General features: G+C 43.1%; 1 protein-coding gene across 2 annotated transcripts in view; it reads left to right on the top strand.

Annotated features, from left to right (window-relative positions):
* Positions 1–20,230, top strand: part of AGXT (alanine--glyoxylate and serine--pyruvate aminotransferase) — a 53,032-nt gene that overhangs the window by 23,969 nt on the left and 8,833 nt on the right. For both annotated transcript variants that reach the window (XM_040427920.1, XM_040427921.1), the window contains exons 3-9: positions 1,198–1,262; positions 3,895–3,995; positions 4,167–4,237; positions 5,988–6,072; positions 6,372–6,467; positions 12,847–12,916; positions 16,193–16,288. In XM_040427920.1, coding sequence (XP_040283854.1) covers positions 1,198–1,262; positions 3,895–3,995; positions 4,167–4,237; positions 5,988–6,072; positions 6,372–6,467; positions 12,847–12,916; positions 16,193–16,288 — 584 coding nt within the window. The remainder of the gene's footprint in view (positions 1–1,197; positions 1,263–3,894; positions 3,996–4,166; positions 4,238–5,987; positions 6,073–6,371; positions 6,468–12,846; positions 12,917–16,192; positions 16,289–20,230) is intronic.

Genomic DNA, 20,230 nt, shown 5'->3' on the forward strand with positions numbered 1-20,230 from the left:
GTTCAAAAGGACACGCCCCCGATCCGGTTAGGCCATGCTCCCTCCCACTCCTTAGACGACTGAGATTGAAAAAATGAAGTTAAAAATCAACTTCTAGGTCCTGATAAGCCACGCCCGATCTGGGTAGGCCACGCCCCCTCCACTCAGCCGACAGGGATTGAAAAAATGAAGGTAAAAATCTACTTCTGTCAGCTGCAGAGGTGGGAGGGAGGATGACTTTCTTCCTGCAGCTCACACTCAGACAGTACAGTGCAGCTGTCTTAGAGTGAGCTGTTTAAAAGGACACGCTCCCGATCCAGTAAAGGACACTGTTAAGGGGGTGGGCCCCTGTGGAGGCCGCTGTCAAGGGGGTGGTGTGCTGTGAAAATTGACTGTTTAAGGGGAAGGCTGCTGTAAAGGTCAAACTTAAGAGGGTGGGCTGCTGTGGAGGTCACTGTTATAGTGGGTAGTGTTGATATCTTTTAACGACACACACAAACATTAAATGAAATAGATCAAATATACCTGAGCGAAGCTGGGTCCTTCAGCTAGTATACTATAAGGGTCCATTCACACGTCCGTAAGTGTTTTGCGGATCTGCAAAACACGGACACCGGCAATGTGCATTCCGCAATTTGAGGACCGCACATCGCCGGCACTATAATAGAAAACGCCTATTCTTGTCCGCAATTGCGGACAAGAATAGGACATGTTCTATTTTTTGGCGGAAACGGAAGTGCAGATCCGGAAATGCAGATGCGGACAGCACATAGTGTGCTGTCCGCATCTTTTCCCTCCCCATTGGAAATTAATAGGTCTGCACCCGTTCCACAAAGTTGCGTAACGGATGCGGACCCATTTTGCGGACGTGTGAATGGAGCCTAAGGATGACCCGATTCTACATTTCTGTGCCCAGGTTAATTATTGCCATGTTCCTGTTGTCTGGACTTGCACCTGGTCACTTCTCAGCAGTGTTGGCTTGGACTCTGCACTGCCTGTTTTCAATGGCATCTGCCAAATATTCACGCTCAAATTTAACCCTTCCTCAGCTTCAAGTTAAATATATATTATTTTACATTAATATGGGTATAGAAGAGCACCAGTTATGCTTTATGCAAACTAATGTCCTTCTGCAGCAGCTGTGAGGACTACATGACTACGGTAATTAAAAAGATAAGGCTAGAAAGCTGCAATGATCACTTATTTTGTGTCATTTAGGTGCCGTTGTACATCTCCTGACAAAACCGCCCGGTGAAGGGTTCAACCTAAAAGGAATAGAAGAGGTAATATAAACCCACCATTACATTATACTGTAAGCAAAATGCCTATAGGTTCATCCAATAGTAATTTCTACACAGGAACCAAGCTTATAATAAAAAATGGAGTATTGTGTTTTACATCTCACGGTTATAGAGGATCTGTCACATTTCCTGATATACAGATGCAGCCCAGCTAAAGTTGATGGTTAACCCGTTAATTAAACAATGGCAAGAAAATGTTAATTTACTTTTTCAATGGATTTTAATGGCTTTTGTAACGAGATAACATTGTGACATGTGTTATCAGAGTCAATTTTAACTTGGATACATCTCTATGTGAGTTAGTAAATACTCCCTATGAAATAATTCTGGAGCACTCTTTCTTTGAACTGTGTGTTTTGTGGACCCTCTGTTAATCCTCCTAGAAATAAAATAACTAGCGGTGAACAGAAGGTGGCCACACATGCATGGCTGCTTTCCCTTCATTTCAGGGGGCCGGATAGGAGCGGATCCCAGACAAGGACCTGCACCGATCTGACATTGATGGCATATCCTAGTCATATGCTATCAATGTCTGAGACAGGAATACCCCTTTAAGGCTACTCTCACCCTTGTGTTGTTAATTCCAGTATTGAGATCCAGCAGAGGATCTCAATACCGGAATTAAATGGATCCGTTTTGATTTTGCACATTAGGACTCATCCGTTCCATTAGGATGCAGTTGTCTGAAATCAAAACAGAAATACAGTGAAAGTCAATGGGTGACGGATAGGATACGTTTTTTTAGGTTCCATAAAAAACGGATCAGTCACCATGGACTTACATTGTTTTCGGTTCCGGATCTGTTTTTATGGCCAGACACAAAACCACAGCTTGCAGCGGTTTTGTGTCCGGTCACAAAACAGAGTGCTGCCGGAAAGGAAGCCATCCTGAACGGATCTCTTTCCATTCAGAATGCATGAGGAATAAACAGAGATGTTTTTTTCTGGTATTGAGATCCTTTGCCAGATCTCAATACCGGAAAACAACGCAAGTGTGAAAGTAACCGAAGCTGTACCAGAGGTAGACAATATCCAACCACTAAATTATATTTAACGCTTTGGGTGACATTTATATAGTTAGTCTGTGTCTAATTTAGGGACATTCTGGGGCCCCCACTCTCCACTCTGGTTAAATCAATTAGAATCCTGAGCAGGATTATTATAGATCATAATGTAACATTAAAGGGGTTGTGTCACCTCACAGATTAATGGCAGATCGCTAGGATAAGCCACTAATGTCAGATAGGTGTGGGTACCACCTCTTTGACCTGCACATATCTCTAGAATGGAGCCCCAAAAATGAACGGGAGTTTACCATGCATGCGTTGCGTGCTCTCCCTTCATTTCTATTGGATTTCCAAAAATATCCGAGCTCTGGCTCAGTTACTCCCGGCAGTCCCATAGAGTTGAATGGAGAAGTGGGCGCACTTGTGTGGTGTACTCTCCATTCATTTCTTTGGGACTTCTGTAAATATCCAAGTTTGCACAAATTCCTGAATGCATATACATATCTGTTACACAAAAACGATTAAAAACAGCGAAAAATAAATAAATTACAATAATCACAAGTGCAGCGGGCGTCTCCCCCCAGGGCCCTTTAAGAGTACTAATACTTGTTTTGTGACGCCAGTTGCAATAAAGCAACAAGGGCACAGGGCCCCTTTTAGTGATGCTGTGGATGGTACCCAGGTGCAGGAATGCCAGAGTGGTGTAGGGTGGCCTAAATGTCCCTTAATGTTGGTGCACGTGTCGCGGTGCTCCTACCTGGATACGCTGGACCCCAGGCATTGGCCCCGAAGCAATGAAAGGGGGGTTGTTGATGAAGGAAGTGATGAAATAAATTGAGTCCAGATCTTGTGATGAAGTTCAATAACAGCTTTACTTTGCATAAAACGTTTCTCCAACAGTTTCAGGCTTTGTTTTGGTTCCCAGAAGGCTTTAGTATTAACTCTGGCAGGCGAACAAACTCAACTCTGCTACATCTGGTGCTCTCTGGCTCTGCTGACGGGCTGACTGAATAACTTTGCTTTAGTTGTATGCTGCAACATCTCTCTTTGTAGTCTGACTCTAGATTAATCCAGGGAAAACTCCTCCTGGCTTCAGAGGCTCCAAGCTGTGGCCTCCACATCCAGCAGAGCTGTAGGTGCTCTAGCTGGCTTGGGCAAGGCACGTCTAGCAGGGATGTGCACCTGCTGCACACCCTCCCTTGGCAGGGGGTAAACTAGAACTGACTCTAACTAGAACTCCCCCCTCCCTGAAGCAAGAGGGACACGCCCACCACACCACAGAGGGGGGGGGGGGTGGTGTTAGAATGGAAAGAAGGGCTCCACTCTCTATAAATATAGCTCTGCCATGCTTGCTGCCACCTTCTGGTGAACCAGGTAAATTACATGAGCAAGAACAGTTACCAACATTAGAAATGCACAGTGTTTGGACCTAAAATAATTGCATAGGATGACACTATATTAGCCCATAGGAGACAGTTGCGGGGTGCAAAAGTGGTAATGCCACACAAGCTTTTGACTGGATCCAAGATCAAAAGGACAAAGAGTATTGTTAGGATGCGGGTCATGTAAGTGTTTTGGTTTGTACTTTATATATTTTTTACATTCCAGGGTCTAGCTAAGCACAAGCCTTCTCTCTTCTTCATCACTCATGGAGAGTCATCCAGTGGAGTGGTGCAGCCATTAGATGGCATTGGAGACCTGTGTCACCGGTACGTACCTTTCAGGTGGAAAGACAGACTTTTATCATTTACCATTATGATTCGTTAGGGGATTTTAAGCTTTGCATTAGAAAAATGGAGCTCCAACCGCTATAGAGATGCATTAAAGTAGCATTGAATGATGGCCCAGAAATAATTATGTGATGTCTGCTCCATATATAGGTATAGCTGCCTCCTTCTGGTAGACTCTGTGGCATCTCTAGGAGGTGCTCCTATCTACATGGACAAGCAGGGTAAGCTATTTATGAGATATGCTTCCATATCAATTATTCTTTTTGTAATATATGCCACATGTTACCTTCTATAAGGACACCTATGGCTAGACTTGCTTAGATTGTGTAGTTCAAAGGTGGTCATACACATTACATAGAAGTTGGCTGATGGTTGAACAGCAGTTGAACAAACAATCATCTGGTGAACGTTCCTTTCACAAACATGGCCATACACATTTTGGCCATTACAGTTGATAAAACTGGAAATACGTGTTCAATGAAATTGGGCAATGGATGAAAGCTCTTTTTGGGAAAATTCTTTCAAATAAAAATCTTTTGAACTGACCATCAGACGACAATTCTAAACATGGCTGACTTCTTTTCAATGGTCTGTTGGCTAAATAGTTCCTGATTAAATTTCAACCAATGAACGTTCATTTTAGTTAAATCATCCATTTTGATCAACCTTAGACTAATGTGTATGGTCACCCTAAAAAAATCTAGCGCAAAATATGATATTTCTGTCCACTAAATCTTAATCCAAAATGCCTGCATGTGCAGTTAGAAGATGACTAATGATCATGGCTTCAGCCGTGTTAGTAATAATGATCTTTACAAGTAACTGGATTGTCATACTCATTGAATGGCTCTTGGCTCGTATGGATGACAGCTATTCTTCCCAACCTTCCTATACACGACCGCTTGGTTGGGCCAAGCATGCATGTGTTCCTAATGGAGAGATGTGACTTATCGCCTTGAGAACAAAGGACCAACCATGTTGTCCGTTCTTTTGCAGGATCCCTTTATACTAAACAGTGTAGCTGAGGATGATTTTCAATCTCTTAAAAAGGACACTCTTTAAATATAAATCAGGACATGTACCCTGAGTATATACCACAAACATGGCATAAACATTGATTATGCTGAGTGAAACTTCCACTCTCTTGTAAAAAAAAAATCCACTTTTTGAAAAACTTGTAATTCTATCCTTATGCCAACAAGATGTTCAAAGCACCGAGGGGTGGGCCTAGCGTCTCAAAGCACCGCTTCACCTCTGCCTTTCCCTCTTGGCCACATAATATGCCATAAATATCTGATAGGTGGGGTTCCTACCTCTGGGTCTGCTTACTCGACTCCAAAAAGTGAATGGAGAGAGCTGTGCATGTGTGACCACTTCTCCATTCCCTTTCTCAAGACAGCTGCAGGTCTCAGAGGTGTAAATGTCCGGATGGAAATAACATTCAAGGCTGCACTGCCATTTCACTGTGTGCATTATCTCTGTACTGTGAGGTCACTGTGCATTATTTCACAACTGTGGCATCACTGTTTATAGGGTTCCTGGGCTTTTAATTTGTGAAAAACTGGGACATAACTGTGCATTTTCATTGTACTGTGACATCCCTATGGGCACTTTCCTTGACCTATAACATCACTGTAAGCATTGTCCTTGTACGGTAACATCACTTTGTACACTATCCCTGCACATTAGCAACAATTCTGAACTAAGGTGGCAGATTAGGCTCCTGCTTAGACATCATTATGATTATGTGATGTGATAAAATGAAGACTGTAGACTGGCGTACTCAATAATGATGTAGGTGAAGTTGATCAGGTGCTTTTAGACTGCCACCTAAAGGATAGACAGTGTCATTACATCGTAGGATTGCAATCATCAAAAATATAACCTACAAATACGAATCTAATTGGTTGCTGTGAACTAAAACTTAAGTACAAACCCACTGTGCACCTGTTATCTTTGTGTTTCTTATAGGAATTGATATCTTATACTCTGGTTCTCAGAAAGTATTAAATGCTCCTCCAGGAACTGCACCCATCTCATTCAGCGAAGCTGCAAGGTACTTTTATGAATGTATTGCACTGAACCGTTTTACCTCCATCTTTACTGGTTAGGCGATGTCATTGGTTTGAGTTACTATTCCAATATATTTGCTATTTATGAAGTTATCTAATACAATCATTGCAGTAATTTGCACAAAATGAAACCTTACCTTTAAATGCCAGGCATAATGTAATGCATGAGTTGCCTCTGTAATATGAACTGCACATGGATAAAAAGCACAGTTGAATAGAGTACTACCACTATAACGGCTTGCTAGCACTGGGGACACAGCTAATGACTTGTTTCCTTGTACAGTAAGAAGATATTCAGCCGTAAGACAAAACCACCCTCTTTCTACGTGGACCTGACATGGCTTTCAAACTACTGGGGCTGTGATGGAAAACCAAGAATGTAAGTTACAATCTAAGCTTGCCTCAGACCAGTGGTAGGCAAACCTGGCGAGGTCAAGAGCTGCTGTAGTTACTAAAGACCTAGGTACCATGTCAAGGTCGTACTGTCCGCGAGGTCTATTTTTACTAAGGTCTATTTTTTCTTTTTTTATTCAAATCCTATTAGACTTTGGCCCTGAGAAGGATTACCTCTGGTGGGCCCAGAAACCCCAGTCTGACACTGTACCATGTTATAAAACATTGTGGTTTCACACAGAAGTGACTACGTTTAGGTCATAGACTAGGAGGTGCTCACCATTAGTATTTTGACTTTGAGAATGTTTTCATGTGATTTTTGCTTATTTCTTGCACATTAACAGAACACTCCACAAAACAGCAAAGACACATAATAGAATATGTTCAGCATATTAAAATATTATCATAGTAGAACTTTTAGAAGGGGGTTGTCCAGCAGTATAATTTTTTTTTCATATGGGTCACAGATAAGTTAAAAGATAAAAAAGAAGCCATACTCACCATCACTGACCTCCCTCTGCCGCCATTCCAAGTCTGCTTCGGTCCCTGTTGTTCTCCACTTCCTGGTCCTGATTTGACACACAGGAAATGTCTGCTCAGCCAATCACTGGTCACAGTGGTGAAACGCCTCAGCCAGTGATTGGCTGAGCAGGGCTTTCCTGAGAATACCAGTGTGTTGAGCCAGGAGCAGTAAGTAGAGAACAGTGGGGACCAAAGCATCACTGGAATAGCCGTGGCATGGAAGCGCTGAGGATGAGTATGTCTTCTTTGATCCACATATAGAAAATGTAATACCAATGGATAACCATTTTAATTGGAGCTAATAGGGGAAGGACATATCAGATAACAGAAAGGCTCAAAATGACTCCTCATAGTTGAACTAAAGCTGGTAATACACTAGTGATGACCACTGCACAATTTCAGGCCAATTATTGGGGCTATGAATGCTCGTTAACAACAATCAGCTCATATAATTGAGCAGCTGATCAACAAGCAAACGCTCAGTCATCGGCTGATCAGCATATTTCATCAGGATGAAAGATGCTTGATTATCGGCAGCATATCTCCTTGTGTAATCACGGGTGAATAGAAGAGAATGAGGGAGGAATAATTGTGGTAACAATCATTCCTCCGACATTCAGTAGGCATCAGCCTGTGTAATCAGATCTGTGCAAACGACCGCTGATGAATGTGTTGTCTATCACCGGCACACAAACTGCCCAAAGATTGGACAGTGTAATACCACCATCAGACACAGAACTCAAGAAAAATATGTTGAAAAACCTGATCTGACACGTTGAATGTTTTTTTGGTCATTGTCTGATGCAATTGTTGGTAATACTTGTGTCAAAGAACAGACTTGCACCAAGAGAAGACCAGATGACAGATCAAGGCTCAAGCCCAGCTTCTCATCTATGACCAGCTCAAAGGGAATATGTCACCATGAAAATGCAAAGTAATCTGCAGGCAGCTTAGTATAGATCAGGAGAAGCTGAGCAGATTGATATATAGTTTATGGGAAAGGATTCAGTATAACTTGTATTTCATTCATTTAGATTCCTGCTCATTCTGAGCTTTGAAGTCCAGGAGGCGGCTCTATCAGTGATTGACAACCTTCCCTCTATTGCTGTGTAAATACAGAGAGCTGTCAATCACTGATAGGACCGCCTCCTGGACTTCAAAGCCCAGAATGAGCACAGATATAGATCAGTAAATTACAAGCTTTACTGAATCTTTCCAATAACTATATATATATATATATATATATATATATATACACACTGTGTGCAGAATTATTAGGCAAATGAGTATTTTGACCACATCATCCTCTTTATGCATGTTGTCTTACTCCAAGCTGTATAGGCTCGAAAGCCTACTACCAATTAAGCATATTAGGTGATGTGCATCTCTGTAATGAGAAGGGGTGTGGTCTAATGACATCAACACCCTATATTAGGTGTGCATAATTATTAGGCAACTTCCTTTCCTTTGGCAAAATGGGTCAAAAGAAGGACTTGACAGGCTCAGAAAAGTCAAAAATAGTGAGATATCTTGCAGAGGGATGCAGCACTCTTAAAATTGCAAAGCTTCTGAAGCGTGATCATCGAACAATCAAGCGTTTCATTCAAAATAGTCAACAGGGTCGCAAGAAGCGTGTGGAAAAACCAAGGCGCAAAATAACTGCCCATGAGCTGAGAAAAGTCAAGCGTGCAGCTGCCAAGATGCCACTTGCCACCAGTTTGGCCATATTTCAGAGCTGCAACATCACTGGAGTGCCCAAAAGCACAAGGTGTGCAATACTCAGAGACATGGCCAAGGTAAGAAAGGCTGAAAGACGACCACCACTGAACAAGACACACAAGCTGAAACGTCAAGACTGGGCCAAGAAATATCTCAAGACTGATTTTTCTAAGGTTTTATGGACTGATGAAATGAGAGTGAGTCTTGATGGGCCAGATGGATGGGCCCGTGGCTGGATTGGTAAAGGGCAAAGAGCTCCAGTCCGACTCAGACGCCAGCAAGGTGGAGGTGGAGTACTGGTTTGGGCTGATATCATCAAAGATGAGCTTGTGGGGCCTTTTCGGGTTGAGGATGGAGTCAAGCTCAACTCCCAGTCCTACTGCCAGTTTCTGGAAGACACCTTCTTCAAGCAGTGGCACAGGAAGAAGTCTGCATCCTTCAAGAAAAACATGATTTTCATGCAGGACAATGCTCCATCACACGCGTCCAAGTACTCCACAGCGTGGCTGGCAAGAAAGGGTATAAAAGAAGAAAATCTAATGACATGGCCTCCTTGTTCACCTGATCTGAACCCCATTGAGAACCTGTGGTCCATCATCAAATGTGAGATTTACAAGGAGGGAAAACAGTACACCTCTCGGAACAGTGTCTGGGAGGCTGTGGTTGCTGCTGCACGCAATGTTGATGGTGAACAGATCAAAACACTGACAGAATCCATGGATGGCAGGCTTTTGAGTGTCCTTGCAAAGAAAGGTGGCTATATTGGTCACTGATTTGTTTTTGTTTTGTTTTTGAATGTCAGAAATGTATATTTGTGAATGTTGAGATGTTATATTGGTTTCACTGGTAAAAATAAATAATTGAAATGGGTATATATTTGTTTTTTGTTAAGTTGCCTAATAATTATGCACAGTAATAGTCACCTGCACACACAGATATCCCCCTAAAATAGCTAAAACTAAAAACAAACTAAAAACTACTTCCAAAAATATTCAGCTTTGATATTAATGAGTTTTTTGGGTTCATTGAGAACATGGTTGTTGTTCAATAATAAAATTAATCCTCAAAAATACAACTTGCCTAATAATTCTGCACTCCCTGTATATATATATATATATATATATATATATATATGCTCAGCTCCTCCTTCTGTATAACATGCTGCCTTCAGCTCTGACACCATGTTCAACGTGACAGGTTCTCTTTAAGGCATTGTGATCTACTCAGGATCTGTCAGAGATCTATCAGCAGATCCCATTGTACTGGTTGTCTCCCTAGGCCTTACATTAGGCAAGCTAAAATTACAGTAGAAGCACTCTTTGCAATCATGCAATTCATTCTGTTTCTCAAAATGACTCCTCACTGAGCTACCTGCACTGGTGCCACAAGTAACAGTCAGGAAGTCATCCCAGAATGCATCTGGTTCTGAAAACTCTGACCATATAAACACAGACTTGGCTCATTAAAGAGGTTTTCTGGTACTGAGATATTGCTAATTTATCCTCAGGATAGGTCATCAGTTTCAGATTGGTGGGTGTCCGAAACCCCATACGCCCACCAATTTCATGGAGCCTCCAGAGCTGTGGGCTATACAGTGGACAGAAGACTCCGTCCACTGTGTAATTTGTGGCACCAGCCTCGTGCTGATCAGCTCCCATTCAATTAAATGGGACTGTGGACAGAACCTTGTGCTTCCGGATCCATTCACTCTATACTTTCTGCTGTCGGCAGCTGCCTGAAATAGTTGGTTAGTTGGGGTGTGGTGTTTTGAAGACCCACCGATATGATACTGATGGGATATCTTGAGGATAGATTATCAATATCTAGGTACTGTACTGGAAAACCACTTTAACGGGATCCCAAGAGGAGACACCCTCACTCAGTATTTTGTACAGACAAAAGACCCTGCATACAAAGGTATTGCCCAAAAGTAATCTCTTTGTTGTCTAGTTTGCGATGCTGTTGGGTATAAGTTTTTTTTTTAAGGAAACCTCCCCCTAGTCAGAAGCTTTTATTTTGGGACATTTGTAATAAAGAGAAGGTAATGGGTTTAACATGCTAAAACATCACCCCAATCCTTCAAGGGCTAAGGACAGCATGCACTATATGTTAAATCATCTTTCTAAAGCCCAAAAGTTACCTTTCTCCCAACATTTCAAGTTTTTCCATTGTGAATATGTCATACAGCTGCCTATATCTCTGCTTCCTGGACTCTAACCTCTTTATTGTGATATATGATAGGGGCCAAAAATAAAAGTCTTTAGTGACAGGTGTACTTAAAGAGTAACTAAACTTTTATACTAACTTTTAATATGTTGTCCCTAACCTCCTAAAAAACCTTTTTCTAATATACTTTATTTATTAGTTTTTTATTTTTACCATACTTTTTCACCCCTAAAGCGCACTATTCACTGATGCGCTAAAACTCAGTTCTCCCTACACCGCTGAGCTGCATGTCAGCTCTCTTAGCTGAGCAGAACAGACAGAAGCAGGAGCCTGCTCCGCTCAGCTAATCCTGGCATAGTACATGGGTACAGGGTACCGATGTGCTATGCCAGCAGTTAGTAATAGTCCAGGGAGCACTGCAGAAGCAGCAAAGAGCGCTCCTGCCCGTACTCCCTGTGCTGCTGCGGCCCCATTCATAAAATGAGTAGTCCGTACACTGCTGACAGCTCAGCGGTGTAGGTAGAACTGAGTTTTAGCGCACCAGTGAATAGTGCGTTTTAGGGGTGAAAAAGTATGGTAAAAATAGAAAACTAATAAATAAAGTATATTAGAAAAATATTTTTTAGGGGGTTAGGGACAACATATTAAAAGTTAGTATAAAATCCCGTCTCGTACTTGGCATGTCCCGGCGATCCAATTTTATTTTATGTTAATGTATTATTATTATTTCCATTTATGTTTAATGTTCTTCTGGTCATTTTTATAGTCATCCAGCTCTATATCGGGCCTGTGTATAAGTATGGTTACAGAGCTTCAGTCCTTTTATGTCTAGTGCTACACTCCGGATCAGATTCGTTAGTTTTTCTCGCTGCCCGATTTATTCACCTAACCAGGACACTCAATTGGGCATGGAATTGCATATTTGGGCTATTTATGTGCTCTTGAAGATATACACTGTGTCTTCTGTTGATGCTTAAACCGCCTGTGTGCGGGGTCTTGTACTCAAGTGTTCTAGGTCCGATGATATTGATATTGCTTATTTGAAAAATAAAGAGAGATTTATAAAAAAAAGCTAGTATAAAAGTTTAGTTACTCTTTAAAAATTTAATATGATAAAAATATATAAACGAGAGTCAAAAATTATCCGTGCTATGGCTGTCGAATTTTAATCAACTTTCAGAAAAGACAAATACATTTTTTGACAATCTCCCAAGTCACTGCTCTGCAGGTTTGAATGTGTTATGTCAGTTCATTTGTGACTGCGCTGTGAGGAACAATTGCTGCCCCACTAATGATTTGCACGAAAGAAGAGCAGCGTGCAGTGATTTGTTTTTTGTGGACTGATGCCAATATTTATCTAAGGCCTCATGCACACGACCGTGCCGTTTTTTGCGGTCCGCAAAAAACGGAAGGTGCCCGTGTTGCCTTCCGCAATTTACGCCAGCATTATAAATGCCTATTCTTGTCCGCAAAGCGCGGACAAGAATAGGACATGTTATATTTTTTTAGCGGGGCCGCGGAACAGAGCCACGGATGCGGACAGCACACGGAGTGCTTTCCTCATCTTTTGCGGCCCCATTGAAATTAATGGGTCTGCATCCGAGCCGCCATAACGGCGTCTCGGATGTGGACCCAAACAACGGTCGTGTGAATGAGGCCTAAGGCTTTGTGCACAGTATGGGGAAAGTGTTTTGTCGCAAAGAAGTGTATATGAATGGACGGAGAAGTTCAAGGAAAGTGGTAAGTGTCAGCCATGAAGAAGGAGCCGTTTGCCCGTCCACGATTGATGACAAGATTGAACATGTACGTGAACTGATTCTGTTGGATTGATGAGTGACAGTGGATAATGCGGAAAATTATTTGCAAATCAGCCAAGATTCACGTCTGATGAAGAGGTGAAGACAGCGGTGACTCATCCTTCCTTGTAGAATACATTTTTAAACACTGCCATTTTTCAGATACCATCATACAGGACCAGTGACCAGCTTCTACTGCCTGAGAGAAGGACTGGCAATCCTGGCTGAGAAGGTGATTTTAAAACTCAAATATAATGCTGTGAGAATTATACTGTCACCATGCTCGTACCGCATCATGTTTAGACCTCATCATGTGCACTCATCTCAAATGTTGGTGTCATATTGGTAGGATATGGCACCAATGTCAGACTCTGTAGGTGTGGGTCCCACAGAATTGAACAGACTAGTGGCTGTCCTTGCGTGGTGCACTCTTCATTTATTTCTATGATACGTCCAAAAATAGGCGAGGGGTCGTGGTTGGCTATTTTCAGAACTACCATAGAAATTAAGGGGGAGAAGTTGCTCCTGTGCAGTTCGCTCTCCTTCACTTTTGAGGACCCATTCTGGAGATATGCCACAACAGCACCTGACAGTGGTGGTACATAACATAGTACATAACATAGTACATAAGGCCGAAAAAAGACATTTGTCCATCCAGTTCGGCCTGTTATCCTGCAAGTTGATCCAGAGGAAGGCAAAAAAAAACTGTGAGGTAGAAGCCAATTTTCCCCACTTTAGGGGAATAAAATATTCCTTCCCGACTCCAATCAGGCAATCAGAATAACTCCCTGGATCAACGACCCCTCTCTAGTAGCTATAGCCTGTAATATTATTACGCTCCAGAAATGCATCCAGGCCCCTCTTGAATTCCTTTATTGTACTCCCCATCACCACCTCCTCAGGCAGAGAGTTCCATAGTCTCACTGCTCTTACCGTAAAGAATCCTCTTCTATGTTTGTGTACAAACCTTCTTTCCACCCGACGCAGTGGATGTCCCCTCGTCACAGTCACAGTCCTGGGGATAAATAGATGATGGGAGAGATCTCTGTACTGACCCCTGATATATTTATACATAGTAATTAGATCTCCCCTCAGACGTTTTTTTTTCTAAAGTGAATAACCCTAATTTTGAAAATCTTTCAGGGTACTGTAGTTGCCCCATTCCAGTTATTACTTTAGTTGCCCTCCTCTGGACCCTCTCCAGCTCTGCTATGTCTGCCTTGTTCACAGGAGCCCAGAACTGTACACATGTGAGGTCTGACTAATGATTTGTAAAGTGGTAGGACTATGTTCTTATCACGGGCATCTATGCCCCTTTTGATGCAACCCATTATCTTATTGGCCTTGGCAGCAGCTGCCTGACACTGGTTTTTGCAGCTTAGTTTGCTGTTTATTAAAATTCCTAGATCCTTTTCCATGTCAGGGTTACCGAGTGTTTTACCATTTAGTATGTACGGGTGACTTGCATTATTCCTTCCCATGTGCATAACTTTACATTTGTCAGTGTTAAACCTCATCTGCCACTTATCTGCCCAAGCCTCCAGTCTATCCAGATCCCTCTGTAGTAGTATACTGTGCTCCTCAGTGTTAATTACTTTACACAGTTTAGTGTCATCTGCAAAAATTGATATTTTACTATGCAAGCCTTCTACAAGATCATTAATAAATATATTGAAGAGAATAGGGCCCAATACTGACCCCTGCGGTACCCCACTAGTGACAGTGACCAAATCTGAGTGTGTACCGTTAATAACCACCCTCTGTTGGTATATCCTGGCGAAATGCCACCAATATATCAGCTGAGACAACCCCTTTAAATTTATCAGTTCAGTTACATGTATAAAGAGGCTATTTCTAAGATTGCAATGGGCCCTTGCACCTTCTGGTCCCCTGTTCAGCTGTACAAGTTGCACATATGGTATGTTCTCCCCTGCATAGAATAAATTGAGCCCCACATACCGCTTTTTGGCATACATGTGGACAATACATAACAAAACTTTAATTTCCCTCTATAGATACACATGATCAGCTGTATTTTCATTATTGAGGGATCCCACATAATATCATATTCCACCTAGTATACAATAGATAGTATAGGTAATATGTGCCATATTCTACAGCTGCATATATTGCAGCTATATTTTTGGTGTACAATGCAATCGGAAAGTCTTCAGACAATTTCACTTTTTTCACATTTTGTAATGTTGCAGCTAAAAAAAATATAATAATCATGTGTCCCCACATCAATCTGTACCCAATACCCCATAATGAGTGAAAACAGAATTTTAGAAGTTTTTGCAAATGCATTAAAAAGGAAAAAATTTAATTTTGCATGGACATAAGTATTTAGATCCTTTCGCATGATACTTTAGCACTGAGTGGGGCCTCCCATTTCTCTTTCTACACCTTGATTGGGGTTGATTCAGTTGTATTGGATGTGATTTGGGAAGACACAGCCCTGAATGAATGGGTCAGAGTGCATTCTGCAAAAAATGCAGATAGCACCTGGGTAAAAAATACGGTTGTGTGCATGAGGGCTAATTATTCTTTAGGAGTCTTTCAAACTCCTTAATGGGTTGCACCCAGGGTCGGACTGGTCATAGACACGACAGGGAAATTTCCCTGTGGGCCGATGCCCAGAGGCCCACCAAGGTCCAAAGTTTTTTCAGGGCCACTTTAAGTTCCCAGTCCGAACCCGGTTGCAACCCTGCTATGTGTGAACCTACCCTGAGGGTAAGTTTACACACTGAACTAAAATCCAACGCGTAAAGGCCGTATTACACGGGCAGATAGAGCAGACGATTGTCAGGAGGGAAGCAATCCCTCCTGTCAATCGCCTGCTTGCTAGAGGAGGAGACTGCTGCTATGACATGCAGCGATCTCCTCCTCAGTATAGGGATGAGGAATCGCTAATGAATCGCTCGTCCCTATACTGTCTCATTTGTTTGCCGGCATGGCGCGATCTGCTGCCGGCAAACCAGATTATTTTTTAACAGGTTGAAAGAGCATCGGGTAACCGGCAGCAGTATTACACTGCCAGATAATCGCTAACGAGCGTTCATGAGAATGCTTGTTAGCGATCATCTTAACAATAATCTGCCGCTGTAATAGGGCCTTAATTCTACAAGAGACTGCAGAGGCTGTGCTATCAGATTTCTGATGCAGATTTGCTGTGGATATGCTGCAGATTAACACAAGGATTCTGCAGCTAGAGATTCATGCAGATGGTTTCCGATGCCTGTGAATATGTATGGGATGTGGATTTTGGAGTGATACCCAATGAATGCAAGCAAATGTCTTGAAATCTGTGAAGAACTGATACAGAACTATACTGGAAAATTGTAAATCTGTTCATTATACAAAGAATAACATTTTTACGCGGTAAGCAATGTCCTACACTTACAATGCTAAGGGTTTTTCTGCAGCCGCACAAGCCCTTTCATCTGTAAGAACTAGGATATTGATTGAATGATGCCGGTTCTGCATATTCATTTCTGTCTATTTCCAGGGTCTAGAGCGCTCTTGGGAAATTCACAGTGAGAATGCTCTGAGACTTTACAAAGGATTAGAAGATCTCGGACTAAAACTCTTTGTGAAGGACCCCGTAAGTAATAGCCTGTAACTTTTTTGCTAAAGCCTATCTTTATTTGCTATGCAGTATTTTTTCTGATCTTTCCATCTTAGTAGATAGCAGATAATAAAGATTAGGGTTTGTCCAGGATTTCCCCCCAACCAGCAGTACCTGAGAAGAGATATATATGTACCTGTTCCCTGCCGCTCTGTGGCCCCCCACCTCTATTCACTGGACTTCCAAGCTTTGCCTGTCATCTTCTGCACGGACAGGGCCACGTGTGCTGCTGCTGCAGCCAGGGATTGGCCTCAGCGCTTCCATGTCCCCAAGTGGCACATCACGTGTGGCAGCTGACAGCGCAGACAATTATAGTGAAGACAGCCACGGAGCCAGAAGACAGCAACAGGGCGCAGGTATGTATAAAACTGTTCATAGGTGCCGCTGGATTGGGGAGATATAAAAAAAAAAGTCCTGGACAACCCTTTTAAAGGGATTTTGTCAGCTAGGTTTAGTCTATAGAGCTGAGGACATGTGCTGCTAGATCGCCGCTAGCACGTCCACAATATACATTTTCCATAGCTCTAAGTGCTTTTATTGTGTCAAAAAAACGATTTTTATATATACGCATATGAGGCAAGTAAGGAGCCCAAGGGGCTATTACCGTTTCAGGAGTCCAGCCACGCTCCACTGTGAAGGAGCCCAGCCACAGCCACTGTGAAGGAGCCCAGCACCGCCTGCATCCTCCGAATCTCCTCCTTGCTCCCACGACGTCACAGAGTTGAAGCGCTGTAATCTTGCGCATGCGCAAGTATGCTGCATGTAAGTGCTGACATGGTGTTTCTTCCCTGTGCTGGCATGCGCGAGATTACGGCGCTTCAACTATGTGACATCAGGGGAGCAAGGAGGAGATTCAGAGGATGCGAGGCGGTGCTTGTCTCCTTCACAGTGGGCGTGGCTCGGCTCCTGAAACGGTAACAGCCCCTTGGGCTCCTTACTTGCCTTATTTGCATATATATAAAATATATATTTTTTTATTGAATAAAAGCACTCAGAGCTATAGGGAATGTATATTGTGGACATGCTAGTGATGATCTAGCAGCACATGTCCTCAGCTCTATAGGCTCAAACTAGCTGACAGAATCCCTTTAAGTTCCCTTCACATGGGACAATTATCAATCTGATAATCAGAAACAAATGCTTGTTCCTGGTATTGCCCTATGTAAAGATACCACCGATCAACCAATGAATGAGCAAATTCTTACTCATCGTGTGAAAGCATCATTGATGTGGATGCCACAGATCCTCCTTGTAAACAGCGATCTGATGCCCAGAAACAATGATTCTCTATGGGGATGAACAATCCCAAGAGAAATCACTCATCCCCATCATGAAGAGGAGATTATTGCTACTGTAAATGCCCCTCTCATCTCCTCTGATGAGCAGGCCATTATTGGGAACAAACGGTTTACTCCTGGTAATTGCCTGCTCAGTCAGCCCGCGTAAATGGGCCTTAAATTAGTTCAGGTGATGGCAGCTGCTGCAAACAGGTGATCACCAAACTGATAGGAGGTTAAAGGGGGTTTTCGGGTTCTAGATATTAATGACGTATCCTAACTGTTTTGCCCGAGTCCAGTTCAGGCAGTGGTAAAAGTAGCTAACTGGAGGGGGGGAGGGCTGCTTTAGATGCTGCTATCTCCTGAATGGTAGCAGCTAGAAATAAGAAACTGGTCTTGTTTGAAAGCTGACATTCCAGACGAAAGCTTGCATACAAGACCAAAATGACAGCTAAAGTCAAAGCAACAAAGGAGAAATCCCTGTTAGAAATCGAGTCGGGAATAATCGCGCGTAAAACCTGTTTTAATTTCAGCTGCATTTACAGTATGCCAATTTCTATCAGTGATATCTTCCCCTGTACTGAATATATTGCTGTCATTGTCTGAAAGCTTGGACTGTCAGCTTTCAAACAAGAACAGTTGCATGTTTCTAGTTGCTACCACCATTCAGTAGATAGCTGTCACGGCCCTTGGTGTGCGCTGTGACACTTATGCCACGCTTGCTGTTGCCTGTGGCAACGTGTTGCTGTTTCAGCATGCGGGGGCAGTGTCGCGGCCTTTGTGGTGTGTGCCGTGACATGGTAGCCTTGCATGTTGTTGCCTGTTGCAACGTGTAGCTTTTTATGCTGGTGTGTGCACTTCCCCTTTCAGTTGTTTCCTCCTCTGTCCGGTGATGGAGGGGTTAACCACCTTGTTGGGCGTGGTCACTAGGTGCTTCATCTTACCTGTGGCTAGAGTCCAGGAGTCAGTGGTACTCCACCAATGGTGTGTGTTGGAGTTATGCTCCTGGTCTTCATGTTCCATCTCCCGGAGTGAGGGCTTCCTAGTGGGACATCGAGGTCTCCGGCGATGTCTTTCCTTCCTTACATGTGTTGTATGTTTGGTGTGGGGTTATTATTTGGTGTGTTGTATTTTAACCACTAGCCTGTATGCAGTGCTGCCTTGCACCTTGCGGCATGGGGGTCCTAGCGAAATCTGGTGTGCTGGATACCTGTGAGAGTTGCTGGTATGGTGTCTTGTTTGGTGTTAGGGCTCCGGTACGTATTCACGGGTTCCAGTCGTGGCAGCGGGAGGTAGGTGTGTTGTCTTGTTTTCTTACCTGCCGTTTCTCTTGCTGAATATGGTCTTTTCCTTTACCTGCTACTAGGCCTTTTGAGACTCCTGTTCTTCCGTGTCCTGAAAGAACAGGGCGCCTCTCCTCAGCTCCTTTGTGAGGGATTCTCAGGGCGACTCAGGGCCTTAGGTATCCAGGGTATGAGCCGTCCTATCATCCAGGTCCGCTCATACGGTGAGGAGTTAGGGCTAGGTATAGGGATTAGGAGGTGACCTGCTTCCTTTATCCTTGTGTTCAGGCCTAGTTGCTTTCCTTATCCCCCAGTCATTGTACGGTGGGGGGTTTTCCCCACCGTGACAATAGCAGCATCTAAAGTAGGCCTCCCCCTCCAGTTAGCTACTTTTCCCACTGCTGGAGCTGGACTGGGGCAAAACAGTTAGGTGGTTAACTCCCAGTAGAACACAATTCGGTTGTTGTAATCCAATGTGATTGTCTCCTGACCTCTATTTCTGATGTCTAGGGTCAGTCACGAGGCTGTTATATATGTTATCCACTGACATTGAGCGAATGTGTATCTGCAGCCTGAGGACTTAATGGAAGAAGAGAAATCAACACGTTTTCTACACAATTTATTAATAATCCTGTATTGTCCCAAGTTTTAAACCTATACCCTATCCACAGGATAAATGAGAATTGTCTGCTCATCCGACCGCTGGGACCCCTACCAATCAGGATAAGGGGGGTCCTGAATCGAGTGGCGATGGAGCAGGTGCACTGCCGCTCTGTTTATCTCTATGGTATCCTACAGCACTGTGCTTGACTTCATTTTGGCAGTCCCAGAGAGATATATGGATCGGCAGTGTCCCATTCCCGTGATCAATGGGGTTTCCAGGAGTCAGATCCCTCTACCAATCAGACACTTATCACATATCCTCTGAATAGGTTATACATTTACATTTTGGGACAACCATTTAAAGGGGTTTTTCTGGACTTTGACGTCGATGTCCTATTCTTAGTTTAGGCCATCAATATCAGACCAGTGGGGATCTTACTTACGGCACCGCCGATGAACTCCATGAACTGCTTCTGCCACTTCATTCTGTACCAGACATGGCTCTGTACGTTTGGTCGAGGCTATACCTGGTACTGCAATATTTTCTAAAACAGATATGCCCAGAATGATGACAGGTCCAGGGTTTTCCAGGATTTTACTACTGATGACCTATCCTCGGGAAAGATCATCAGTATCTGATTGGTGAGGGTCTGACACCCGGGACACCCACCGACCACTGTTTTGAGATTTTATAGCGGCTGTACTTGGTATCTCAGCTCAAGTGAATGGGGCTGGGCTACTCCTAGGCAACGTGA

Source organism: Bufo bufo, chromosome 4 (assembly GCF_905171765.1).
Source record: "Bufo bufo chromosome 4, aBufBuf1.1, whole genome shotgun sequence".
NCBI lineage: Eukaryota > Metazoa > Chordata > Amphibia > Anura > Bufonidae > Bufo > Bufo bufo.